Source organism: Oncorhynchus mykiss, chromosome 15, assembly GCF_057628025.1.
Source record: "Oncorhynchus mykiss isolate SJ-2025 chromosome 15, ASM5762802v1, whole genome shotgun sequence".
Classification (NCBI taxonomy): Eukaryota; Metazoa; Chordata; class Actinopteri; order Salmoniformes; family Salmonidae; genus Oncorhynchus; species Oncorhynchus mykiss.
The window spans coordinates 29,861,738-29,886,252 of NC_143036.1; the positions used below are offsets into that span (position 1 = coordinate 29,861,738).

The window sequence follows — 24,515 nt, forward strand, 5'->3', positions numbered from 1 at the left end:
GTTGAAGGAATTGTCCGTAGAGCTCTGAGACAGGATTGTGTTGAGGCACAGATCTGGGAAAGGGTACCAAAACAGTTCTGCAGCATTGATGGTCCCCAAGAATACAGTGGCCTCCATCATTCTTCAAATGGGAGAAGTTTGGAACCAAGACTATTGCTAGAGCAATCGGGGGAGAAGGCCTTGGTCAGGGGTGACCAAGAACCCGATGGTCAGTCTGACAGAACTCTGGAGTTCCTCTCTGGAGATGGGAGAACCTTCCAGAAGGACAACCATCTCTGCAGCACTCCACCAATCAGGTCTTTATGGTAGAGTGGCCAGACGGAAGCCACTCTTCACTAAAAGGCACATGACAGCCCGCTTGGACATTGCCAAAAGGCCCCTAAAGGACTCTCAGACCATAAGAAACAAGATTCTCTGGTCTGATGAAACCAAGATTGAACTCTTTGGCCTGAATGCCAAGCGTCACGTCTGGAGGAAACCTGGCACCATCCCTATGGTGAAGCATGGTGGAGGCGACATCATGCTGTGGGAATGTTTTTCATCGGCAGGGACTGGGCGATTTGTTCAATTGGGGGGGGGGGGGGGGGGGGGTGAAAACCCTGTCAAACTGCAGCAACCTAATACCTGTTCTATGAATTATATTTAGACTAGATTAGGAAGGGGATTTCCTCTACCCAGACACAGAGACAACAAATGATAAGCAATATAACTCACAGGGCTGAGCTTGCTTTATGAATGTTTGCATCGTGCAGGCCTATGTAACTGTAGGCCTTTTAAAAAATGCTACTCACATCTGTCAGCACTATTGTGTTGATTGATTAATTCCAGTTAATCATTTTGGATTGAAAACGTGTAGGCAGCCTAGCCAGCCCAATTTGGAATATAAACCAACTTTGATTACATTCACATGTTCTCCTGACACACAGATGGACTCTAAATACATGACGTTACCAACTAGTTACCCTGGCAATAGGCTGTATTAATCTGCTCTTAATAGTAGCCTACAGCTGATCAGACTGAAAAATGGTCTTGTTTTCATCCCATACAGCATGTCAAATCTCAAATTTGAAGGTGTAGCTTAGGCCGCTGCAACATTTATGTAGTGAGGTTTTGCTTGTGTCTGTCCGTAGTGATCATGTGTTATCATCATTGCTGAATAATTACAGGAGGAAAGTGGAAATGCTACTTGAGCGTTCGCCCCCCAAAAAATGCGCTGCATCAACCTCTCTCTTTAATCTAACTTTTAATGGATGATGCGATGGAAGCTATCAAATCATTCTGAATTGATTTCGACATCCCAAAAAAGACAGTCGAAAGTTCCATATGTTCAGCAAGTAAAGCATCGTAACGTGCAACTACCGCTTCAAGCTCCTTGTAGTAGCACTTGTTAGCGGAAGTTTCCCTCTCGTCGTGTCCTCTAAAAGCCAATTCTTGCATGCCCAAAAATGCGGTGGTGTTTATAAGCCGCTTGAAGACATCCCTGTTCCTTCTTACTCTCTCATTGTGTTTCGTAGTTTGAATACGCAGACCTTCGTCATGATCGATGCGGCTTTTTCCCAGAAGCTTGAATCTGATGTGGGCATTTACATGCTCCCTGCTTTTGTTTTGCAGTTTAGCTGAACGATTGATGTTCTTCAGGTCACTGTACCCCCAAGGCTCAGATTTTATAAAAAGCAGGCAAGGCCAGCAATACAGGCGGCTTGATGAAAGGCTTCCTGTTAACCAGCTATAATTTTGATACCAATTGGTATTGAACACCCTCACCTTTTCATCCTTCTTCATGAAACTGATATCAGGCAGAGGTCGACCCTTGGTTTTAATTTGTTCCTTTTCCGTGTACACCAGAGAATGAAAGTGTTCTTAACACAAACTCTCTCATAATGCTCTGCGGCACAACCCCAATACAACGCACTAGGTCCGTTCTCTGATCCTAATCCTATGATTGGATGGACAACATGTCAGTCCATACTGAAAAAGCTTTGATTGGTTGAAGGGGGTACTCCGGAAGTGGTCATAATTACTATGTAGGTCTATGGAAGGTGGTGAGACCTACAAGCCTCTTAGGTTTGTATTGAAGTCAATGTACCCAGAGGAGGACAGAAGCTAGCTGTCCTTCGGCTACACCATGGTGCTACCCCAGAAAGTGCTGTTGAAGGTACTATACCTTCATTGCAAAACAGTGTGTTTTAATAAATTATTTGGTGACATATTAATATATTTAGTATCGTTTTATTTAACAAGGATAACTTTTTTAATGTTTCATTATTTTTATTTTTATTACATTTCACTGAGGAGAATGGTCCTCCCCTTCCTCTTCTGAGGAGCCTCCAATGTTGGGTGTAGATTGATGAGGAAAAAAACAATTTAATCAATTTTAGAATAAGCCTGTAACATAACAAAAGTCAAGGGGTCTGAATACTTTCCGAATGCACTGTATGCATTTCAAAACTGTGCGAGAGAGGATCTGAAAGCAAACTGGTCAGGACCTCTGAGGCGACCTCATAGTCTGATGGTAAACACATTGTCACAGAGAAGTGAAAGAAATTCCCCTCAACAACATCCTCAAAACCGTTTCCTCAGATCCCCATTTCAAGTCCAGGCGGCACTCGAGCAATAGTTTGAGCCCGTGCTCAGGGCAGAACAGAAAGCACACTGTATAACACATTACAAAACAAGTCAGACACAAGGAAAGAGTCCATACCAAGGTGTACCCATTGTCTCACAAAGCATGGCAAGGTACATTTCTCAAAGCTAAAGTGAGATTCATGCACCACTTCCCTCAGCTCTGGGACACTTAGCTGTCACAGACACTTACAGAACCTGGCACAGATCATGAGCTCCATTCACTTAATGCAGCGTTATGCCTTGCAGAGATAAATCCCGTGAGCACTGCTGCACTTGCTTTGTTGGCAGCCACTCAGTCTGTGTATACCTGGTGAGCAGCACAGTTAGATGTGGGAGTGACTGTTAGCCTATTCGTGGGTGCTTTTATATATATATAAAAAGTGGATTTTACCAAAAAGTGGAAAAGAGAATAATAATATATTGTTTCTAATGATGTCAACTTTATTTCTCAACTCCTAATATTTTGCTAATTACACTCACTGGAGTATCTGACACAGGCTTTGATTTAAAAAAAAAATATATATATAATAAAGATTTTTAAAAACAATATAAAAAAAATAATTAAAGGGCAACAATAAAACAACAGTAACGAGGCTATATACAGAGCTTAGTCAATGAGCCAATGAGCAGGTTAGTAGAGGTAATTGAGGTGATATGTACACTACTGTTCAAAGGTTTGGGGTCACTTAGAAATGTCCTTGTTTTTGAATTTTTTTTTATTTTTTTTTGTCCATTAAAATAACATGTTGGAAATTACTATTGTAGCTGGAAATGACAGATTTTTTTATGGAATATCTACATAGGTGTACAGAGGCCATTATCAGCAACCATCACTTCTGTGTTCCAAAGGCAGGTTGTGTTAGGTAATCCAAGTTTATCATTTTAAAAGGCTAATTTATCATTAGAAAACCGTTTTGTAATTATGTTAACACAGCTGAAAACGGTTGTTCTGAGATTTATATTAGTTGAGTATCTGGAGCGTCAGCATTTGTAGGTTCGATTACAGGCTCAAAATGGCTAGAAACAAATAACTTTCTTCTGAAACTCGTCAGTCTATTCTTGTTCTGAGAAATGAAGGCTATTTCATGCGAGAAATTGCCAAGAAACTGAAGATCTCGTACAACACTGTGTACTACTCCCTTCACAGAACAGCGCAAACTGGCTGTAACCAGAATAGAAAGAGGAGTGGGAGGCCCTGGTGCACAACTGAGCAAGAGGACAAGTACATTAGAGTGTCTAGTTTGAGAAATAGACGCCTCACAAGTCCTCAACTGGCAGCTTCATTAAATAGTACCCGCAAAACACAACTCTCAACGTCAACAGTGAAGAGGCGACTCCGGGATGCTTGCCTTCTAAGCAGAGTTCCTCTGTCCAGTGTCTGTTCTTTTGCCCATCTTAATAATTTATTTTTATTGGCCAGTCTGAGATATGGCTTTTTCTTTGCAACTTTACCTAGAGGTCCAGTTTTCAGCTGTGCTAACATAATTGCAAAAGGGTTTTCTAATGATCAATTAGTGCCTTGACACCAAGGAAATTGAAGCTCTCAACCTGCTCCACTTCATACCCGTCGATGAGAATGGGGGCATGCACGAACCTCTTTTTCCTGTGGTCCACGATCATCTCCGTTGTCTTGATCACATTGAGGGAGATGTTGCTATCATGGCACCACACAGCCAGGTTTCTGACCTCCTCCCTATTGGGGAGGAGGTCAAAATAATTAAAAACTATACACCAAATCTATTCATTTTAAAATGATTAGTTCTCCTTGCCATTATCATTCACCTGATGATAAGACAATACATTATTGGGGGTCCCTGGGTCACCATTTTGCCTGAGAGGGGGACCCTCTGCAAGAAAAGGCTGAAGACCTCTGCTATACAACAAGAAAATATAAAATATTCCACTTTACAACTGTGGCCAAATGACTGATATGCAGAGCTTTGAAAGGGTTTGGGGGGGAATCATGACCTGCCTAAAATTACCCCTTTATGACCAGAAAATGAGTTGTTCATCATCAAGCTTTTCCATAACTGCGGTAGCCCACAGTCGCACAGCCCTCTGAATTCCCTTGGGGGAAATGTCTTAATTGGAAATATTCTGTGGTCCAACTTGTTTTTCCTGAACAGCGGAGCCAAGTACACGGGGAGAAAAAGACGGTGAGTTCTAAGACATGGAGCGCTGTCATTTTAGACCAAACGGAGCCGTCTGGCAAAGGCACCAAACAGGACTTTCCAACCCTGCTGCCAGACAAGTTACTGTAATAACGGTTGCCAGTTATTTAAAAGGTTAAACGACAAAACTCCTCAGGAGGAATACAACCTTGTCCCTTGATCACAGCACAACTCCTGCTGAGATTGAAACAAGTCCTGCTGAGACTAAGGGTGTCTTAATATGGACACGTATGCACGTCTACATTGTATGTTGATCTGCATTGTTACCTTGAAATAGTAGCCTAAGTGTTATTAAATAATTTCATTATGATTTATTGGAAGATAATGATAACGCCTACAGTCCCTATTTTTCCTGACCTTCTTGGGGAAATTGGCCAGTCGTTCCCCAAAAGAGGGCGCCATTACCGTCCAATCAGGCGCTAAGAAGGTCCTACTTGTACCACCCATCAGCAGAGGGACGCATGGTTGGCTATATCTTGACTGTAATGACAAAATATTTTCACACAAGACTCGTGCAAATAATAAATGCATACTAGTATTTTTAGGAAAAGACAGAAATATTAGACAATTCAATATCAGACATTAGCATAAGTCATTAGGAGCGCGCAAAGTGAGCCCACAAGCAGTTTATGACCGATAAGTATAGCGTGTTTTCAACAGATTTTATGGTTGATTGTTAAAAAAAAAGTTGAATGAAAGAAACTGCCTTAGAGTGTGACATGTCCCTGTTGTGTGTCACAAAAAAAGGCCATTACTATGCAGTTATTGGTGGATACCATATTCCAGAATAGAGAATACGCGCATCAACTGCGAGTCTGGCACGGCATTGTTGTGGGACTGGTGGTTTGCACTGACTGTCAAAAGCAAAACACTATATTGGTGGTGGTGAATTGGTGTGACGAGGGAGCGGGGGCAGCTCACCGTCCTCTCTGAGAACGCAACTCACATTACACCTCCTCTTTCCCGGGTAGGAATGAGACCTATGTTTGCGGAGCTGGGATGACCTCAATATTTTGAACCGTGTTGCTTGTTTTAGTGGTGGCTATGGTCCTCTCTCACTCACTCACACACACATACACACACAAACAAAACACCACACATCATATTTGCCGTTTGTAAACCAGCGAACAACGCAGACAGGTTTTTCTCTGCAAAAGGCTGTCTTGCAGACTACACTCGAGAAGAGTTACGGAGTGGAGTCTACGTTTTGGACACCCTACGACTTTGGTGTATAGAAAATACATTCTAAAAAGAGGAGCAGTGCAATCAGTCGTGAATCTCGGATATGTCGGGGGTGAAAATATTCAACCTTGTTGTTGGAGTTGTTTTAGTTTTGCAGTCTCTTGGAAATGCGTTTCAAGTGCCTGGAGGGGACCTGACAAACGGTAAGACCTCACACTACCTAATATTTGCATCATGAAGACCTCTCCATATTTGGAGAGACAATGATCAAATAAAACACTATGCATAATGTCCTGTCGAGAAACGTTTACATTGCTTTATTTATTATTGCCAAGTGCGTTGTGGTGTAATATGGTTCAATATGGTGCCATTTTTTTCACTATAGCTCTAATGGTGTACAACAATGAAACGAGGTTATTTGTAGACGCTTTTACTCTATATTTTACTGTCTTTAAGATTGCCAGAAAATGTTTTGTATGGTAAAGACCAACTTATATGATCACCTAGACTATATAGTTTTGATTAATGCTGTGATATTGCGATTTACAAAAAATCTAACCATCCGCATCCATGACCACCAGAAATAATGTCCATGTTTTTTTTATCACGTTGTAAATGGGTTATAAAGATTTGTGTGGTTGATGAGATTCGTGGCGTGCGTCCGTGTGTGTGTGCTGCGCGCGTCCGCGTTTGAAGACTGCTGTTATTGAATGTGTGCAAGCTATTGTTCTCTGCTATTTTTATTTCAGTGATCGATCCAGCTGTTATATAGGCTATGTCAGAGACTTTATTAGTCTTACTATAAAAATGAGCACAGCACAGCCTATGTCCCAACGTGCTGTCATACTTATTTATATAATAGTATATTGTAAGTGTTGAACTTGTTTTTTTTCTTCTCGTTTTTCATGATCACATTTAATGTTTTAAATGTATTAGATGTGATTCATGAAGAGCTCGATGAATATAGCCATCTAGGGTAGGATTTTTGAAAATCAAATAAAAACGTTTTACATTGTGGTATCCTATAAAATCCAACAACCTGCAGTCTTTGGCCCAACTATCATGTTCACAAAATCCTTCAATAAATGATTGTCTCCATGATAGGAAATAGCAATAGGGTTTTGGCAGTGGTGCACCCCTTGAACCATCTGAGTTTATGTGACTGGAGTGCACTTTAAGACTGGTCCCAGATAAGACCAGGCCCTGGCAGTGGTAGTGCTGTCTGGGGGGGGGGGGGGGGGGGGGGGACTGGCCTTTCCTCTTGTGCTTCTCCATTGTTCCTCAAGCAAGGTGGGAGGTCAATGGCATCAGATTTCCATTACACAAAGTAATCAGTGGCGGTCTTTTTATTATTTCTATTACAGCATATTGGATGACTGGCATTCGTATTCCATTCACCCAGTTCAATGTAAAAGTGATAGGTTTAGGCTACTACATGATATTCAAAATGTCCCTATACCCATCATGAGGTTGCTACAACCTAGCCAATGAATGAAAGTTTACAACGTAAGTGCACACAGGTTGAGAGAAAAATTTGAGGTTACAGACGGATTCACAGACACATTCAATGCCGCCTTGCACACTCTTGCCATCTAGCTGATATAGGGTGTAATCATTAGTCCAACAGTTGCAAACGAGAGTTTCTATTGGACAAATTCAGGTATGTTCATTCCCGTTTTGTTCCAATTGTTTCCGTTTAAGAAACGTTTTTCAACAGAATCGGTGGAATTAATACACCGTTGATCACTTGTAAACACAGTTCACTTTCATAGCAACCACGTTGTATTCCTTCTCGCATCTATGCACTCTCCTCCTCTCACCTTGTCCCTTTGCTTCTGGACTTCAATGCACAACACATCAGCTGTATGTGACCAGGTGAAAAAACCTTTCCAAGCCAAAACATATCATAACCGCCACACACAGCCTACATCGTTGTCACCATATTAGCTAAAGTAACGTCATAGTCAACATAGCTAATATAACTAATATGTTAGTAAACCTGCTGCAATCATGCAGTAACATTACAGTTTACAGTGAGTAAGCAGTTACACCAGCGGGCCCAGGTGGCAATAAATTAGTAAAACCAAAAGCTTACCATGACTTGGAAGAGTTCCAGTATTGTGTTGGATAGTCATAGCCAGCTAGCTAATATAGCATCCCTCTGTTTGAGCAGGTTGTTTGAGTAGGCTAAACTAGCTAACTGCATTTGCTAGCTAAGTAAGTGATACTGAAATTGAAAAAAAATGACAATCTCTTTCGACCTCTATTTCTCTCTTGCTTCTTCATTTTGGAGGAAATTAATTTGTTCAAAACTGCTCTTTCTCTCTCTTTCAGTTAACTACTCACCACATTTGCACTGCAGTACTATCAAGCTGTAGCTTATTCTTTCAGTACTAGATTAATTTCCTGACCCTCGTGGACAACATGTCAGTTCATGCTGCAAGAGCTCTGATAGGTTGGAGGACGTCCTCTTGAAGTTGTTAATTACTGTGTATGTCTATGGAAGGAGTTGAGAACCACGAGCCTCCTAGGCTTTGTATTGAATTCAATGTACCCAGAGGAGGACAGAAGCTAGCTGTCCTCCATCTACAACATGGTGCTACCATACAGAGTGCTGTTGAGGCTACTGTAGACCTTCATTGCAAAATAGTGTGTTTTAATCAATTATTTGGTGACGTGAGTATATTTGTTTTTATCTAAAAAAGGATAACCTTTTGAATGTTTTAAACATTTTATTTTCATGAAATTCACTGAGGAGGATGGTCCTCCACTTCCTCCTCTGAGGAGCCTCCACTGCAAGTCATTGAATTACCTACTCCTTGAAATTTGTTGTCTAAAAAAATATATATATATTGCTCAAAACATTTGATCCTTTAGTGTGTGGTCTCAAATGAGTGAACTTCGCAAGTAATGAGTGAACTTCGCAAGTGGCTAGTTTACACCAACTACCTTACCTAAAACCACTGCAAAGGTTTTGCCTGCAAACTTGTTTTGAATCATGACGTTCTGCCTCGTGATTTGTTCGCCAGAATTTAATTTTTTCTCATTGACAAAGTTCCTCTATCCCAAAAGAGTCGCAGTGTTGCCTAGGGTTGGGGTTTCAAGACTATTTAGTGTGTGTACTTTACTATATTTATACTTGGGATATCATTTAACAGTAAAAGTTCAAACCTCACTGGAGGACGTCTGTTGTGGAGTGTGCGGGTATTTAAGCTTTATGGGAGAGTTGCTCTTTCCTCTAAGTTTATCTAGAACAACCTGTACCAGTCTGTCAGTCTCCACTTCCAAAGTTCAACAACCACACACTTTTAATCAATAACCATCATTTAGAGTATCAAGTATTGGTATTCCTGAAGGAGATGCACATCTTTAAATTGTGTTGTGAGGAAACTTGATAATCCACACTCTCCAGCATGGGTTCTAGTGGACAAGGTCATACTGTCCACCAGGGCCCTAGTGGGTGAGTCCACCTAGGGAAGACTACAATCTCCATAGGCCTCTAGTGGATGTATAGAAAAGGTGGACTGTAATCAGGGTTTGACTGGTGCAGAGTTCAAAGTGCCACCATGGCTCATTGATAAGATGCAGATGAAATGAGGTCAGGAGATGAAGCAGGAATCCATAGGGGGGTTTATTGCACAGACATATGAGCACATGGGGAAAGGTTGCAGGATAACGTTGTCGTTTACTAGAGAAATTCCGGAGGGAGATAAACACATGTTAACACACAAGCACGACTGACAAGTGCAACAGGGATAAATAACACATGGATCTTACTATACATGGACTGACAGGAAATGAAAAGTATCTTAATATGAACATTTATACATGTTCTTCAATAATGGAAAGTACTCACTTGTCAGTCACACACCACATGGAAAGGAAAACATAAGCTGGCTGCCCCCATGTATTCACCAGTAGGAACAAGGAAGAACGGAGCAAAAAAACTGTTGCTAATTAAATAGTCAATGGTGCTAATGAACAATGGAGACAGGTGAAGGCAGTGGCAAGGGAGGTGTGGGAAAACCAGAGGTGTGTTGAATTTGCTTGAACGTTTGCCACTTGGTGGAACGGTTTGTACTAAACGACACGTTTCTCCAAAATGTACGTTCCTGAACAGATTCTGAGGTACGTTTGCTCCCATTTGGTGAGTGTGGCGAGGTGTGGCTTGAAACAATGAGTGATGTATTTAAAGGGCAGTAGCCATGCTGACAGCGTTCCCCAACCCACAACCCAATCCCTCCCCCATTTTCAACTGGTTGTGTAGTACGGCATCGTTTCCGTTCATTTCAACACAGCCCATGAGCCTTTGTAACAGGGAAGACTCCAATCTCCACAGGGCTCTAGTGGTTGAGTGCACACTCTCAAGTTCACTTATTGAGAAGCATGCAACTGGGGAACCTTATGCCAACACTGGTTCTGTTTACAGACATGCTCCTGTTTCCCAGAGACTATTAATTGCTGCCAGGGAAATTTCATCACATATCGGATAGTGGTTGGAGAAATGTATGGTTCCTGACAGCGACAGTAAACTAAAGCCGCCTCTGTGTGTCTGTGGGCATTTGTGGAGAGCTCTTCTGAATGTGTGTCTTTATTTGAGAGAGAAAAACTACTATTAGTATGTGATTGTTTGAAATGTACGTGCACACACACAGCTTTGTTTTCGTGAAATTTCAGTGTGAAAATGTTTGACCATTCAAAATCATATTTTCCCTAACCGCTAAAATGTAACCCTTAACCTAACCCTAACCCCAAAAACCCTAACCCTAAACCCAACCTTTAACCCTAAACCTAACCCTAACCCTAAACTTTACCAAAAACCCTAAACCTAACCCTTAAGCTTAAAATAGCATTTGAACAAATTCAGGACCTGAAAAAAGTTATTGTTTTCCTACCTTATCAGGACATTCGGGTGAATGAATTGTTAAGACATTGTGGTCCTGATAATGTAGGAAAACAAGTACTCACACACACACACACACACACACACACACACACACACATACACATACACATACACACACACACATACATACACACACACACATACACACACACACACACACACACACACACACACACACACACACACACACACACACACACACACACACACACACACACACACACACACAAGCACACACAAGCACACACAATAGATATTGTGTTGTCTTTACTGCGCTATTCACCATGTCAGGTACTTTGTCTTGGTATATGGAGCCAATCAATCTCCTTGGGTCAGCCAGTGTTGCATGTGGATCATCTGACATTAGATCCTTGTTAGAATAATCAGGAGCTCACGTTCTATCTAGAGAACTCAGGATCTGGGCCTTTCAGAGATAAGGCGTGGATTAAAGTGTCACCCTGAGGTTATAGAATCAAATAATTAACACGCCATCGATTCCAACCACTACCCGTTTTTCCTCGAATGCAGCAAAGTTTTCTAACCTCAACAGTTACTAGCAAACACATGGAAAGGGATCTATCTGTCAACCTCTAAAAGGCTGGGAGAAATTCACAACTTCAGAGATCTTTCCAGGTGCTTCTCTCTCTGCCTCTGTTCTATATAGGGCGTTATTTTTAGAGTAGCTATCCAGTGAGGTGCATCCCATGTCAGAGCATTGACTGACCATATTTTACATTGTATGGCAGGGGATTTCAACTGGGGATCTGTAGCCCCCTAGGGGTCCGCTGAGTTACTGCAGGGAGTCCGCAAAAAAATATCGCTAGCAACAACAGAATAAACAAATGTTGAATTACATACCTACGGTAGAAAAAAAGATGTCAACTTTATTTTTCAACTACACACCTTGGAGCCAATTACACTCACTGGAATATCTAACATAGGCTTTGAAAAAGCACACGTGAATAGGCTACCAGTGCGGCATGTGCCTATGGCTGCTTGTAAGCTTTCTACACTTGGACATACAGTGCCTTGCAAAAGTATTCAACCCCCTTTGGCGTTTTTCCTATTTTGTTGCAATACAACCTGTAATTTAAATGGATTATTATTTGGATTTAATGTAATGGACATCCACAAAATAGTCCAAATTGGTGAAGTTAAATGAAAAAAGTGTGCGTGCATATGTATTCACTCCCTTTGCTATGAAGCCCCTAAATAAGATCTGGTGCAACCAATTACCTTCATAAGTCACATAATTAGTTAAATAAAGTCCACCTGTGTGCAATCTAAGTGTCACATGATCTTTCACATGATCTCAGTATATATACGCCTGTTCTGAAAGGCCCCAGAGTCTGCAACACCACTAAGCAAGGGGCACCACCAAGCAAGGGGCACCACCAAGCAAGGGGCACCACCAAGCAAGCGGCACCATGAATACCAAGGAGCTCTCCAAACAGGTCAGGGACAAAGTTGTGGAGAAGTACCGATCAGGGTTGGGTTATAAAAACATATCAGAAACTTTGAACATCCCAAGAAGCACAATTAAATCCATTATTAAAAAATGGAAAGAATGTGGGACCACAACAAACCTGCTAAGAGAGGGCTGCCCACCAAAACTCACAGACCAGGAAAGGAGGGCATTAATCAGAGAGGCATCAAAGAGACCAAAGATAACCCTGAAGGAGCTACGAAGCTTCACAGTGGAGATTGGAGTATCTGTCCATAGGACCACTTTAAGCTGTACAATCCACAGATCTGGGCATTATGAAAGAGTGGCCAGAAAAAAGCCATTGCTTAAAGAAAAAAATAAGGAAACGCGTTTGAAGGTACTCAGATGAGACAAAAATGTAGCTTTTTGGCCATCAAGGAAAACGCTATGTCTGGCGCAAACCCAACACCTCTCATCACCCCGAGAATAACATCCCCACAGTGAAGCATGGTGGTGGCAGCATCATGCTGTGGGGATGTTTTCATCGACAGGGACTGGGAAACTGGTCAGGATTGAAGGAATGATGGATGGCACTAAGTACAGGGAGATTCTTTAGGGAAACCTGTTTCAGTCTTCCAGAGATGTGAGACTGGGACTAAGGTTCACGATCCAGCAGTGACCCTAAGCATACTGCTAAAGCAACACTCGAGTGGTTTAAGGGGAAACATTTAAATATCTTGGAATGGCCTAGTCAAAGCCCAGACCTCAATCCAATTGAGAATCTGCATCTTGAAAGTGGTAGGCATGTTGTGTAAATCAAATGATACAAACCCCCCCAAAAATCTATTTTAATTCCAGGTTGTAAGGCAACAAAAATGCCAAGGGGGTGAATACTTTCGCAAGCCACTGTACATTTTTGCTATCACATGGCTAACCATCATTTAACCAGCTAAACAGCTGCTATTAGCGATAATGTGTTTGAAATAACCTTTCTAGCCAGTGCTGCGTTCACGTGCTTGTCGAAACCTGGACACTGCCGACTTGCTAACTGGTGTATAACTTCAACCAGTCGGAGATGTCATGGTTTCCTAGTTCCGACTAGCAATTGAACACGGCATAGGAGGCTATGTTAGAGTTTACACTTTCAGTTATAATGTGGGGAGGTCAAAATAATTCAAAACAATCTACCAAATCTATTCATTTTAGAATGTTGATAACTTATCCTTGCCATTATCATTTACCTGATTATTAGACAAGACGTGCATTTATTTATTTTTTGCTAATATATGATGGGGGTCCCTGGGTTGCTAGTTTGCCTGGGACAGGGTCCCTGGGCAAGAACAGGTTGAAGACCCCTGTTTTATGGTGAGTAGAGTCTTTCTCCTTTCCCAGATAGTACATTAATAATAGACAGGGAGGTAAAAGACAAGAAATACGATAATGAGCATCAGCCGTGCACAGTAGATCACCTGCTGGGTGTTGATGAACGGTGGTGATTCAACATGTAGAATCATTGGAAAATTCATAGAAAATGATGTCCGATGATCTGTGGTCAGGGGCGATAGGACGGCCACCCGCTGCTTAAAACTGTCCGTCGGTGCAGTCTGTTTTGTCTCTATGGCTTTCCAATCTGAAGTTCACTGGTATCTGGGACCTTGTTGTGTACAAATCACGTGGAGACTTACTCACACACTCTGGTTCTGTCATTAGCCAGCATCCACAGCAGCAGAGGACAGGGAAAATAAACACATTTTATTGGCTACAGCCACACACGCACAGCCACACACATACACACACACACACACACACACACACACGCACACACGCACACACTTCCTCTCATAGTTATCAGTGAGAGGAGCTGTGGCTTACATCTGGACGGCATTAGATGACCCCATGGGCTTAACACATTTCTTTGAAACATTCCCACTCATCCTCATAGCCATGTGATGTGATGCCTGTGGGGATGCCAGTGGCACGCTCACACTGATCAAAACAGAACGCGGAGGTATGATTTTGGGGTTAATTCTCACTCTGGTTCCCTCTCAGAGAGAGATAGTGTAGGCCACTTCAGTGTGTGCTGCTCGCTAACTATGTGGTCTGATTTAAATGCCTGCGTTGAGGACTGTCAATGTGCTAAGATTGGGGTTGTTTGTGGAATGCCATGTGGAAGTGGAGTGCTCTGTTGTATGGGATTCAGGGACAGTGTTGTTCAGTGCTGCGTTGTGCTATGCAGAGTTGAATGGGTTCTCAGTTAGCGAGTGACTTAACCATGACAGGCAGTTATCCACGACACTAGTTCTGGGACCCCTGCTTCTCATCCATCATAGTGCCACAGGCTGCCTCCGTTCTCACACACACACACACTGATACACACACTGACACACACTGACACAGACACACACAGATACAAGCCACACTTGTACGCACTCAGATACAGAGTTGATGCAGTGGTTTCTTAGCAGCGCCACACATAACCTTCAAAAAGCTAATACAGTTTTGACCTTCACGGCTAATACAGTCTATCGAACTTTTCTGGCGAGGTGTCTTCGGTGTCTTACTGGCAAAACTGGTCACAAAAGAGCTCAATCTGTCTGTTCTGAAAGAAAATGATGTTGAGTCAGAAAGAGGAGAAGTGCGGGAAGTTTATAAGCCTTCTCGGAAGGAATTTCTCTCTCTTTCTCTCTCTCTCTCTCTGTCTCTCACTGCACATTCTCTATCTGGTCATAATGAACCAGGATGAGTGCCAAATGGCATCATATTCCCTATGCAGTGCACTACTTTTAACCAGGGCCAATAGGGCTGTTTGGGCAATTTGTGACTCAAGTCCAGTCGCTTTATTGGCTCTCTGAAGCTTCCATGAATGGGCGGACGGACGGGGGTGGGGTGGTTGGAGCCGAGGAATGGCTGGTGTGGGTCATTGTCTTTCTTTGCTCTATATATGGTGTCAAGCCCTTTATGCCACACAGGACCTCGAACGGTGCGGTCCCATACCGCAACAGGGCAACACCAGGCTCTCGCGTTGGTCACACCTCGGACCCTGTCATCTCGGGTCCACCCCTTCTCTCCGTGAAGAACCCGTCTGGATGTAGGGGGGTAGGGGACATGGGGTAGAGCACATGGGGTAGATCTTTAAGGGTAGAGCCAGAGAGAGAGAGAGGGGCGAGAGGTGCTCAATAGGTACAGAGACAAAGTAAAGAAGGCAGTGGTTAAGGAAACACGGTGCAGATAAGCTGCTCTTTATGTACAGCTATTGTCTTCCGTGCCGTTTCCAGTCTCTTTCATGTCCGTCTCTGCCCTTTGTCTCACACAGTCATTTTCTTAGCCTTTTCTTAGAATTACAGTAATCACTCTCAGTGGGGCATGTTTTGTGCTTTAATCTTGTGTTTATTAGATAAATGTAAGCACTTAAGACTGGATTGGGTTGATTAGGCCCCCTATAAAATGTTGAGAAAGCAGGAATTGGTGGATTGAAGGATTGGTGTTGGCTATAAGTGACTTTTATTGAATAAACTGGATCTGAATGGGATTAACTGAGTGCTCTCTCTGTTAATAGAACTGAATGGTTAGAATTCAATTCGCCATGCATGATAAACCTTTTGATAAACAGCCCAGCAGGAAAGGCTTATCATAGTCTATGACAACTGATCTCAGACCAGCCACCGAAACGGAGATGAATCCACAGGTAGAGCCTTATCTGTCGCCTGGCTGTCCCAGCAGCTGTACGATGCTTCCTTTGGCTCAGCTGGATAGTCTTAACAAGAAATATAAATGTGTTTCTGAGATGGAAGGATTTTCACCAGGCTTTATTCGCATGCAGGGCAGATGTGAGTGTGGGATGACAAAGGAGGAGAGGAGATTTGGGGAGAGTGCACTCCCTTACCTCTCCCCCATACTCTGCTTTCTTTCCTGAGCATGCAATGGTACTAGTGTAGAGGGGTGATAGTGTGGAGTGAGTTAGGGATGGTAGTATGTAAGACCACATGGTAAAAGGGCATGGGCTATAAAGGGAAGTATGTTGCACCTGTATAGGCAGTACCTGAACACATCAGTCGTCCTGTCGGAGGAAAGACTTCTCCAAAAATGACACTTTTCCCGGAATTTTGGGGAAAAACATATTTTGAACCTACATTAATGAAGCGTTAGGAGCAACGTTGGATACGTTTCCTTGGTCCTACAGTCATTACATTGTCCGAGTACATAAAGGGGAGTGGGTAGTTCTTCAGACAGTGATACAGCGTTGCTTTGATCTTAGCTAAAGCAACATCTTAAAGCAGCCAGCCAGTCACAGAGAGATTAAGGAGCATGGCTCTGAAACATGATACACTTCAGCAAGTATAACACATATCCCAGAGTTAAACTAAGAGTCAGCTCAGCAGACTACTGGTTCTTACAAGAGCAGAGAGAGCAGCTTGCTGCCTCAGAGGAACTGTCTGCCTGTGTAACGGTATATCAGCCTGTGTTGTGTTGTCTACTTTGTATACTCCGTATTAGTGGTCCCAGGTGGGTAGCGTCAGTTAGCACGCCGCCTCAATGAGGTAATGCATACAAAACGTATACTCACTCACGTATACTCATGACTGTTATTTGCTTTGGATAAAAGCGTTTGCCTGATGGCATATTATACAGTACCAGTCAAAAGTTTGTACACAAACTCATTCAAGGGTTTTTCTTTAGTTGTACTATTTTCTACATTGTAGAATAATAGTGAAGACATCACAACTATGAAACTATAACACATATGAAATCATGTAGTAACTAAACAAAGTGTTAAACAAGACAAATTAGAGATGCTTCAAAGTAGCCACCCTTTGCCTTGATGACAGCTTTGCACACTCTTGGCATTCTCTCAACCAGAGGTAGTCACCTGGAATGCATTTCAATTAACAGGTGTTAATTGAAATTTCTTGAAGTTCTTGAAATTTTCTTCAAGTGCAGTCGTAAAAACCATCAATCGCTATGATGAAACTGGCTCTTGAGGAACGCCATAAGTTCATTAGAGTTAACTGCACCTCAGATTGCAGTCCAAATAAATGCTTCACAGAGTTCAAGTAACTGACACGTCTCAACTTCAAGTGTTCAGAGGAGACTGCGTGAATCAGGCCTTCATGGTCGAATTGCTGCAAAGAAACCACTACTGAAGGACACCAAGAAGAAGAAGAGACTTGCTTGGGCCAAGAAACAAGAGCAATGGACATTAGACCGGTGGAAATCTGTCCTTTGGTCTGATGAGTCCAAATTTGAGATATTTGTTTCCAACCACCGTGTCTTTGTGAAACGCAGAATAGGTTAACGAATCATCTCTGCATGTGTGGTTCCCACTGTGAAGCATGGAGGAGCATGGCTAAAACAGCATGGCTATCACAGCATTCTGTAGCGATACGCCTCCCATCTGGTTTACATTTGGTGCGACTCTCATTTGTTTATCAGGACAATGACTCAACACACCTCCAGGCTGTGTAAGTGCTATTTGACCAAGAAGGAGAATGTTGGAGTGCTGCATCAGATCACCTGGCCTCCACAATCACCTGACCTCAACCCAATTGAGATGGTTTGGGATGAGTTGGACCGCAGAGTGAAGGAAAACAGACAACAATTGCGCAGCATATGTGGCAACTCCTTCAAGACTGTTGGAAAAGCATTCCAGATGAAGCTGGTTGAGTAAGTGTGTCCAAACTTTTGACTGGTACTGTCAATTTATCTTTTTATTAATGTTGTGGAACATAGATGGGACGCCGGGTTGTTTGTTTGGGACGGACCCCGTGGAGAGGGAAACCGAAAACGTCCTGTTAAGTGTGTGTCTGTGTATTTGTGTGCGTGTATGTGTGTGTATGTGTGTCTGTCTGTTTGTCTGTCTTTTCTCTCTCACTTTGTGTATGTGTGCGTTTCTGTATGTGCATATGTACACCACTCTCTCTCTCTCCATCTATTTTGTGTGTGTTTAGTGTTGACAGTTGTACACCACTCTCTCTCTCCATCTCCCTCTCTCGTGCTCCGTTTTGTGTGTGTTGTGTTGACAGTTATATACCGCTCTCTCTCTGTCTCTGTATTTCTCTCCTTCTCTCTCTCTCTTAATTCAATTCAGTTCCATTCAAAGGGGCTTTATTGGCATGGGAAACATGTGTTTACATTTCGAAAGCAAGTGACTCTGTCTCTCTCTAACTATCTCTCTCTTTGTGTGTTTGGTGTGTGTGTTGAGTGTTGATAGTCATGGGAGAGTGTGGAGTGTTGAATAACCGCTCTGGGTGTTTCATGAAGGAGGGCCAGGGCCTTCAGGGGCCTTTCAGTGTGCCCAGGCATGCTGAACGGAACACAAAGGGCCAGGGAAGGACCATCTCACCACGGCATGTCAGCAGGCTTCATTTCCCCAGCCCAGCGGGAGCAGTGGCTCCCCTTTGTACCAGACCAAGCTGTGTCACTATCTGGGGATAACAACATGCTGCTCTACATGTCTTTGTAGCATGTGTGTGTGTGTGTGTGCGTGCGTGTAAGAGACAGAGTATTTAGGTGTGTGTTTGGTGTTGTCATTCTCTCAAAGTTTTATTTTCCTCTCTCTCTCTCTTCTCTTCTCCAGCACTTAATAGCCTTTTCTGTAAAGTTCAACAGAAACCTCTCCCCTGATCCACTGCCAACTGTATCCTGATCTGTTATTTGAGTTTTAATATCAAACTCGAAATGATAATCATCAGTTATTTTCATATCTCATTTTTTTTTTCTTTTTCCCTTAGCTGTAATATGACATGAAACCTGCCAGGAATAATAATTCAGTGTAAAGGTAGAAAGGTTTCCAACAAAGTTCCAAGGGTATTCCGCTTGCCAGCTTCTCACTTAGAGTTGTTCTACTGTTGATGCTGCTCTGTACTCAGCAATATTAGTGGTAAAGATGTTTTGAACTGTCTGCAAGTCCAAGCAGAACTATGGGATTGCTCCGTTCTGAGAGCAACAACACCAGTCGTTGTTTCTGTGCCTGGAAAGAGGCTGTGTTGCTGGCCAAATGTCTCTCCCTCTCCCAAACAAACTCATCCTTACAACCAGCAAACATGCCATGTGGCAATAACAGTCAATGAATGTGTCTTGGGTTAAAAGAAAATCATTCACACTACCACAAGTACATTTTTGGGGGTCAGAAATGGGGAGGACAGATGCTGAAATCAAAGTCATGTTTTTGTGAACTACCACCTCTGTCAGCAAATGGGTAAATATGGTCTCTCTCTATAACTTTTAAGACATTTTCCTTACGGATAACAAGGACGATTCCCATAGTCAGTTAGCTTTGAGATGATATTTCATTGTCATATGGGTGTTTACTGTATGGGTGTTATTTTGGTCGTTGTCAGATTCTCCATTCACAGAGATGGGCGGGTGCTCCTCTTCATGTCATTTGTGTTAAATTGATTTGATGGAGTACTAGATGCAGCAGAAAATAAATGAGCTCCGATTTAGTGTCTGCCTGCCTCTGGGGGAGAACTGAGAAAGTGTGTCGCCTGTCGTGTGTGTGGGAAAGCAAGAGGAAAACGTTTGTTTGGTCATTTGTTTGTGCATACTGTATACTGCGGGCTAAATGACTAGATGGATTACGAGCGCAGCTCTGCTTGTAGGGGCTCCAAAGTTAGGCTTGGAGTTTTCCCTAGTCACAGGGCTAGAAAAAAACTCCTGTCCCTAAAAGTGTGATAGTTTCACTGGTGATCTACTTAGTGGTTGTTGTTTTGGTGTAGGCCAGCAGATCAGGAGATACTTAGTGCTCTGAGGAGCTGCCTGGAAAGGGAGGATCCTGGTTCAAGGACTCTCCCATCAGCCAACAGTGTTTGTTTGAGCGAATGCTCACTGCCTGGCGCTTCTGATCTGTCCTGATGTTTCCCAGCTGTTGGGACCCTGCCCCTGTCTAAATGGGTCTCAAATGGCACCCTAGTCCCTATACTACTTTGGACCATGACCCATAGGGAATGGGATGCCATTTGGGACATGGTCTGTCGGCAGAGAACTCATCCCTCCCTCCCCACAATCCACAGGATGTGTGTTTCTCTTGGACTCTCACTCAAACCAAATATCTACTCTGGGATTCTTACTTAGCCTAATGATCATTAACTTAATGATTAGAAATATTTACACAATGTGGAGGAGTGATCAACCTCTGGCGGACATTATGACACCATGGCAAAAAAAAGAAAAATTAAGCAAAAAAAACTTCCCTGGGAGTCTTTCGTTAACACGATGACTGTGATTGTTTACCTGAGTCGCATTCGAAAAAGGAAAATGACCGTTTCTTATTATATAAGTTCAGGCTAGAGAGCTGCATTGCACCTGTGTGTCCCGACAGAAAGTATTGGGTCACCGTCAGTATATTTCAAGCACCTCTTTGTCGCACTAATCACACACGCTCATAGGATAATTCTGCTGCAAGTTCAGTAGCCTTCCTCTCTTCTCTTGGGTGTGCGAGAGAAAATATGCTTCTGCATGGTGCCAATGAAATAGCCTGTAGGCTATATGCATGATCAGAGAAGCATACACAGTTGTCTTTCCATGTTAATTAACTTCCTAAATATTATAGGCAATAGTTTAGGCTCCGACATCGACTGGAAATAAATATTGCTAACACGTTTATTTTTTCTCTGCCTGCAAGATTGTGCAAGATTATTTCGAAACGGTTGTCTTATCTGTTTTGAAGGCAATTTGCATTATCGTTTGCATTAAAAACACCTCTGTTGAAATATTCATAAACTCTAATAGCCTAATCCTTGATGATTTATGTTCAGTATCCTATCTTTCTTCTCTTTTGCTGGGCGTGCGAGATCAAGTGCGCCTGTATGTGTAGTGTCAATTAAATAGCCTGTAGACTAGGCTATATGGGTGGAGAAACACCGTGCAGTTGTCTTTAACTCCCCAAATGTGATAGGCTTTAGTTTAGACTGACATTGACTGGACGTGAATATATTTTACTCTGCTTGCAAATCGTCCTGCTCCTAAAAATTATACAAAATGTAGCTCAAGTCAGATAAGTGTCCACTCTCCTCCTATTTCCTGGCCCAACTCCACTCTGTTTCAAACTATGTCTACCCTATTGGCAGATGTAGGCCAATAATATCAATGGCCTAACATAATGGGTAAGAAAAATTCTGGGACCGGGGCTGCAAAGTAAACTACACATCTAAAATAACATTGCGGGACTGCGGTTGGGTTCGGAACCAGTTCCGATGGGTGTCGGACAAGAAGTCCGCGGAAACTGTCGGGCGCAGTATGAAAAGAAGCGGGGCGGGACGATTAAATCAGTCCCATGCAGACCTCTAGTTCCCTCCCTGTCTCAGTCCGTTTTCTTCCGTTTGGTGCCTAATGTACAGTGGGGCAAAAAAGTATTTAGTCAGCCACCAATTGTGCAAGTTCTTCCACTTAAAAAGATGAGAGAGACCTGTAATTTTCATCATAGGTACACTTCAACTATGACAGAGAAAATCAGGGGAAAAAATCCAGAAAATCACATTGTAGGATTTTTTATGAATTTATTTGCACATTTTGGTGAAAATAAGTATTTTTTGCCCCACTGTATACGACCCGGATAAACCATGCATAGGGAGGGCTGATGAAGATGTATGACAAGGATGGGAATCAACAACAGGAGTTTCTGGTAAAGGCTGTGTGGTTGCTGCCAAGTGCTCTCAGGCTCACGCCTCTTCTTACTGGCTGCCTGGGAGGCTTCCTGGAGCTCAACTCCGACACGGAGTCTTATTTTTAGGCTTTGTACTGTAAAGGTAGGTGTGTGCATGTGACTGGTAGTGACTGGCAGGAAGCTCTGCCCAGGTAACCGGAGACTTTCTCAGTGAGGCCTGTGTTAATCCTGTGGAATGCCCCGTGGCGTTTCTGAGAGTTAATTGTGTTTTGTGGAGAGATCATTTGTCCCCATTGGCACCCTACTTCCTTCATAGTACAGTACTTTTGACCAGAGCCCATAAAGTGCCAGTTGGGACGTAGATTGGGTGCCATTTGGGACGCAAATTTGTACAGTCTGAGTTGAACAAACAACACCCCTCTTGAGCCATAGGTGTGGTAGAGTTTACACATGACTCAGAGGTCCACACTATTTCAATTGCACAGGAACACTAAATCAAAGTTTGTGGTGGAGTGAAGACATTTCATAATGAATTGGCTGGTCTGAATGAGAAACATTGGTTGTGAAAACATGGGTTGTTTTTCCTCGCAGCTAGCACCTTTATTTGCCTCAGGTTTTTGATGTTTTCAGCAATTGCCTTGGGCATGTGCTGTTGAATATTGGAAGGAGGATGTTCAAAGGCCGCTTTTGTGGTTTCCCTTTGCTTACGTTTATTTAACCAGGTAAAACGAGCTGAATAGTATGCCTGGGTCTGTAGAGCTGTTCAAGGTTAGTGTATTTTCTAAGCAAGATACAGTTGAAGTCGGAAGTTCACAATTCCTGACATTTAATCCTAGTAAAAATGTCTTGTTTTTAGGCCAGTTAGGATCACCACTTTATTTGAAGAATGTGAAATGTCAGAATAAGAGTAGAGAGAATGATTTGTTTCATTCATCACATTACCAGTGGGTCAGACGTTTACATACACTCAATTAGTATTTGGTAGTGTTGCCTTTAAATGGTTTAACTTGGGGTCAAACGTTTTGGGTAGCCTTCCACAAGATTCCCACAATAAGTTGGGTCAATTTTGGCTCATTCCTCCTGACAGAGCTGGTGTAACTGAGTCAGGTTTGTAGGCCTCCTTGCTCGCACACGCTTTTTCAGTTCTGCCCACAAATTTTCTATAAGATTGAGGTCAGGGCTTTGTGATGGCCACTCCAATACCTTGACTTTGTTGGCCTTAAGCCATTTTGCCACAACTTTGGAAGTATGCTTGGGGTCATTGTCCATTTGGAAGACCAATTTGCGACCAAGCTTTAACTTTCTGACTGATGTCTTGAGATGTTGCTCCAATATATCCACATAATTTTCCTGCTTCATGATGCCATCTATTTTGTCCCCATGTGCAGTTGCAAACAGCAGTCTGGCTTTTTTATGGTGGTTTTGGAGCAGTGGCTTCTTCCTTGCTGAGCGGCCTTTCAGGTTATGTCGATACTGTGGATATAGAAACTTTTGTATCTGTTTCCTCCAGCATCTTCACAAGGTCTTTTGCTGTTATTCTGGGATTGATTTGCACTTTTTGCACCAAAGTACGTTCATCTCTAGGAGACAGAATGCGTTTCCTTTCTGAGCAGTATGATGGATGCGTGGTCCCATGGTGTTTATACTTGCGTACTATTGTTTGTACAGATGAACGTGGTACCTTCAGGCATTTGGAGATTGCTCCAATGATGAACCAGACTTGTGGAGGTCTACAATTTTGTTTCTGAGGTCTTGGCTGATTTATGTCAAGCAAAGAGGCACTGAGTTTCAACTTAGTGTATGTAAACTTCTGACCCACTGGAATTGTGATACAGTGAATTATAAGTGAAATAATCTGTCTGTAAACAATTGTTGGAAAAATGACTTGTGTCATGCACAAAGTAGATGTCCTAACCAACTTGCCAAAACTATAGTTTGTTAACAAGACATTTGTGGAGTGGTTGGAAAACAAGTTTTATCGACTCCAACCTAAGTGTATGTAAACTTCCGACTTCAACTGTAAATGAAGAGGAGGTCACAGGACTAACCCTGTGTGCTAGGTCTTCATATGCATAGTGCACAACATGGGGAATCGGGTCCCATTTGTGACACACACTATGGGTCAGTTGTAATGTCCCTCTGGTCTGGTGTATATTTCAAGTGGTTTTGATGAGTGGGAAGTTCTCAGGTGGTGGTGAGCCACACTAATCTCATCAACAATACTCCTAATTGACTCTGATTAACTGTCTTTTGTCTACCTGGACCCCGGATGACACTAATTGCGATAGAGAGCAAATTAATCCTGGCAGATTAATTACGAATTCATTAGTCATGCCATTACACACCAGTAATTGATGCGCCCTCCTCCAATGAAGGGGCCACGACAGGTTGTAGACGTGACGTCACTCAACCATCAGTGCTGACTGGTCCGTGGGCGGTGAGGGGAAGGGGGCGTGGCTGGTGGGCGGAGATATCGGAGGACAGGCTCACTGTAAAGGCTGGAACGGAATCCATGGAACGGCATCAAACACAAAGATGTGGTCTCCTTGTTTTTGATACCGTTTCCTTCAATCTGTAATCTTTTCCAGCCATTGTTATTAGCCG

At 42.7% G+C, this 24,515-nt stretch overlaps 1 protein-coding gene across 1 annotated transcript in view; it reads left to right on the forward strand.

The window, feature by feature from the left end:
* The first annotated feature begins 5,280 nt into the window (after positions 1 to 5,280).
* Positions 5,281 to 24,515, forward strand: part of plxdc2b (plexin domain containing 2b) — a 171,133-nt gene continuing 151,898 nt past the window's right edge. Inside the window, exon 1 of the mRNA XM_021562992.3 lies at positions 5,281 to 6,181. Within this exon, the coding sequence (XP_021418667.1) occupies positions 6,082 to 6,181 (100 nt within the window). The 5' untranslated portion in view covers positions 5,281 to 6,081. The remainder of the gene's footprint in view (positions 6,182 to 24,515) is intronic.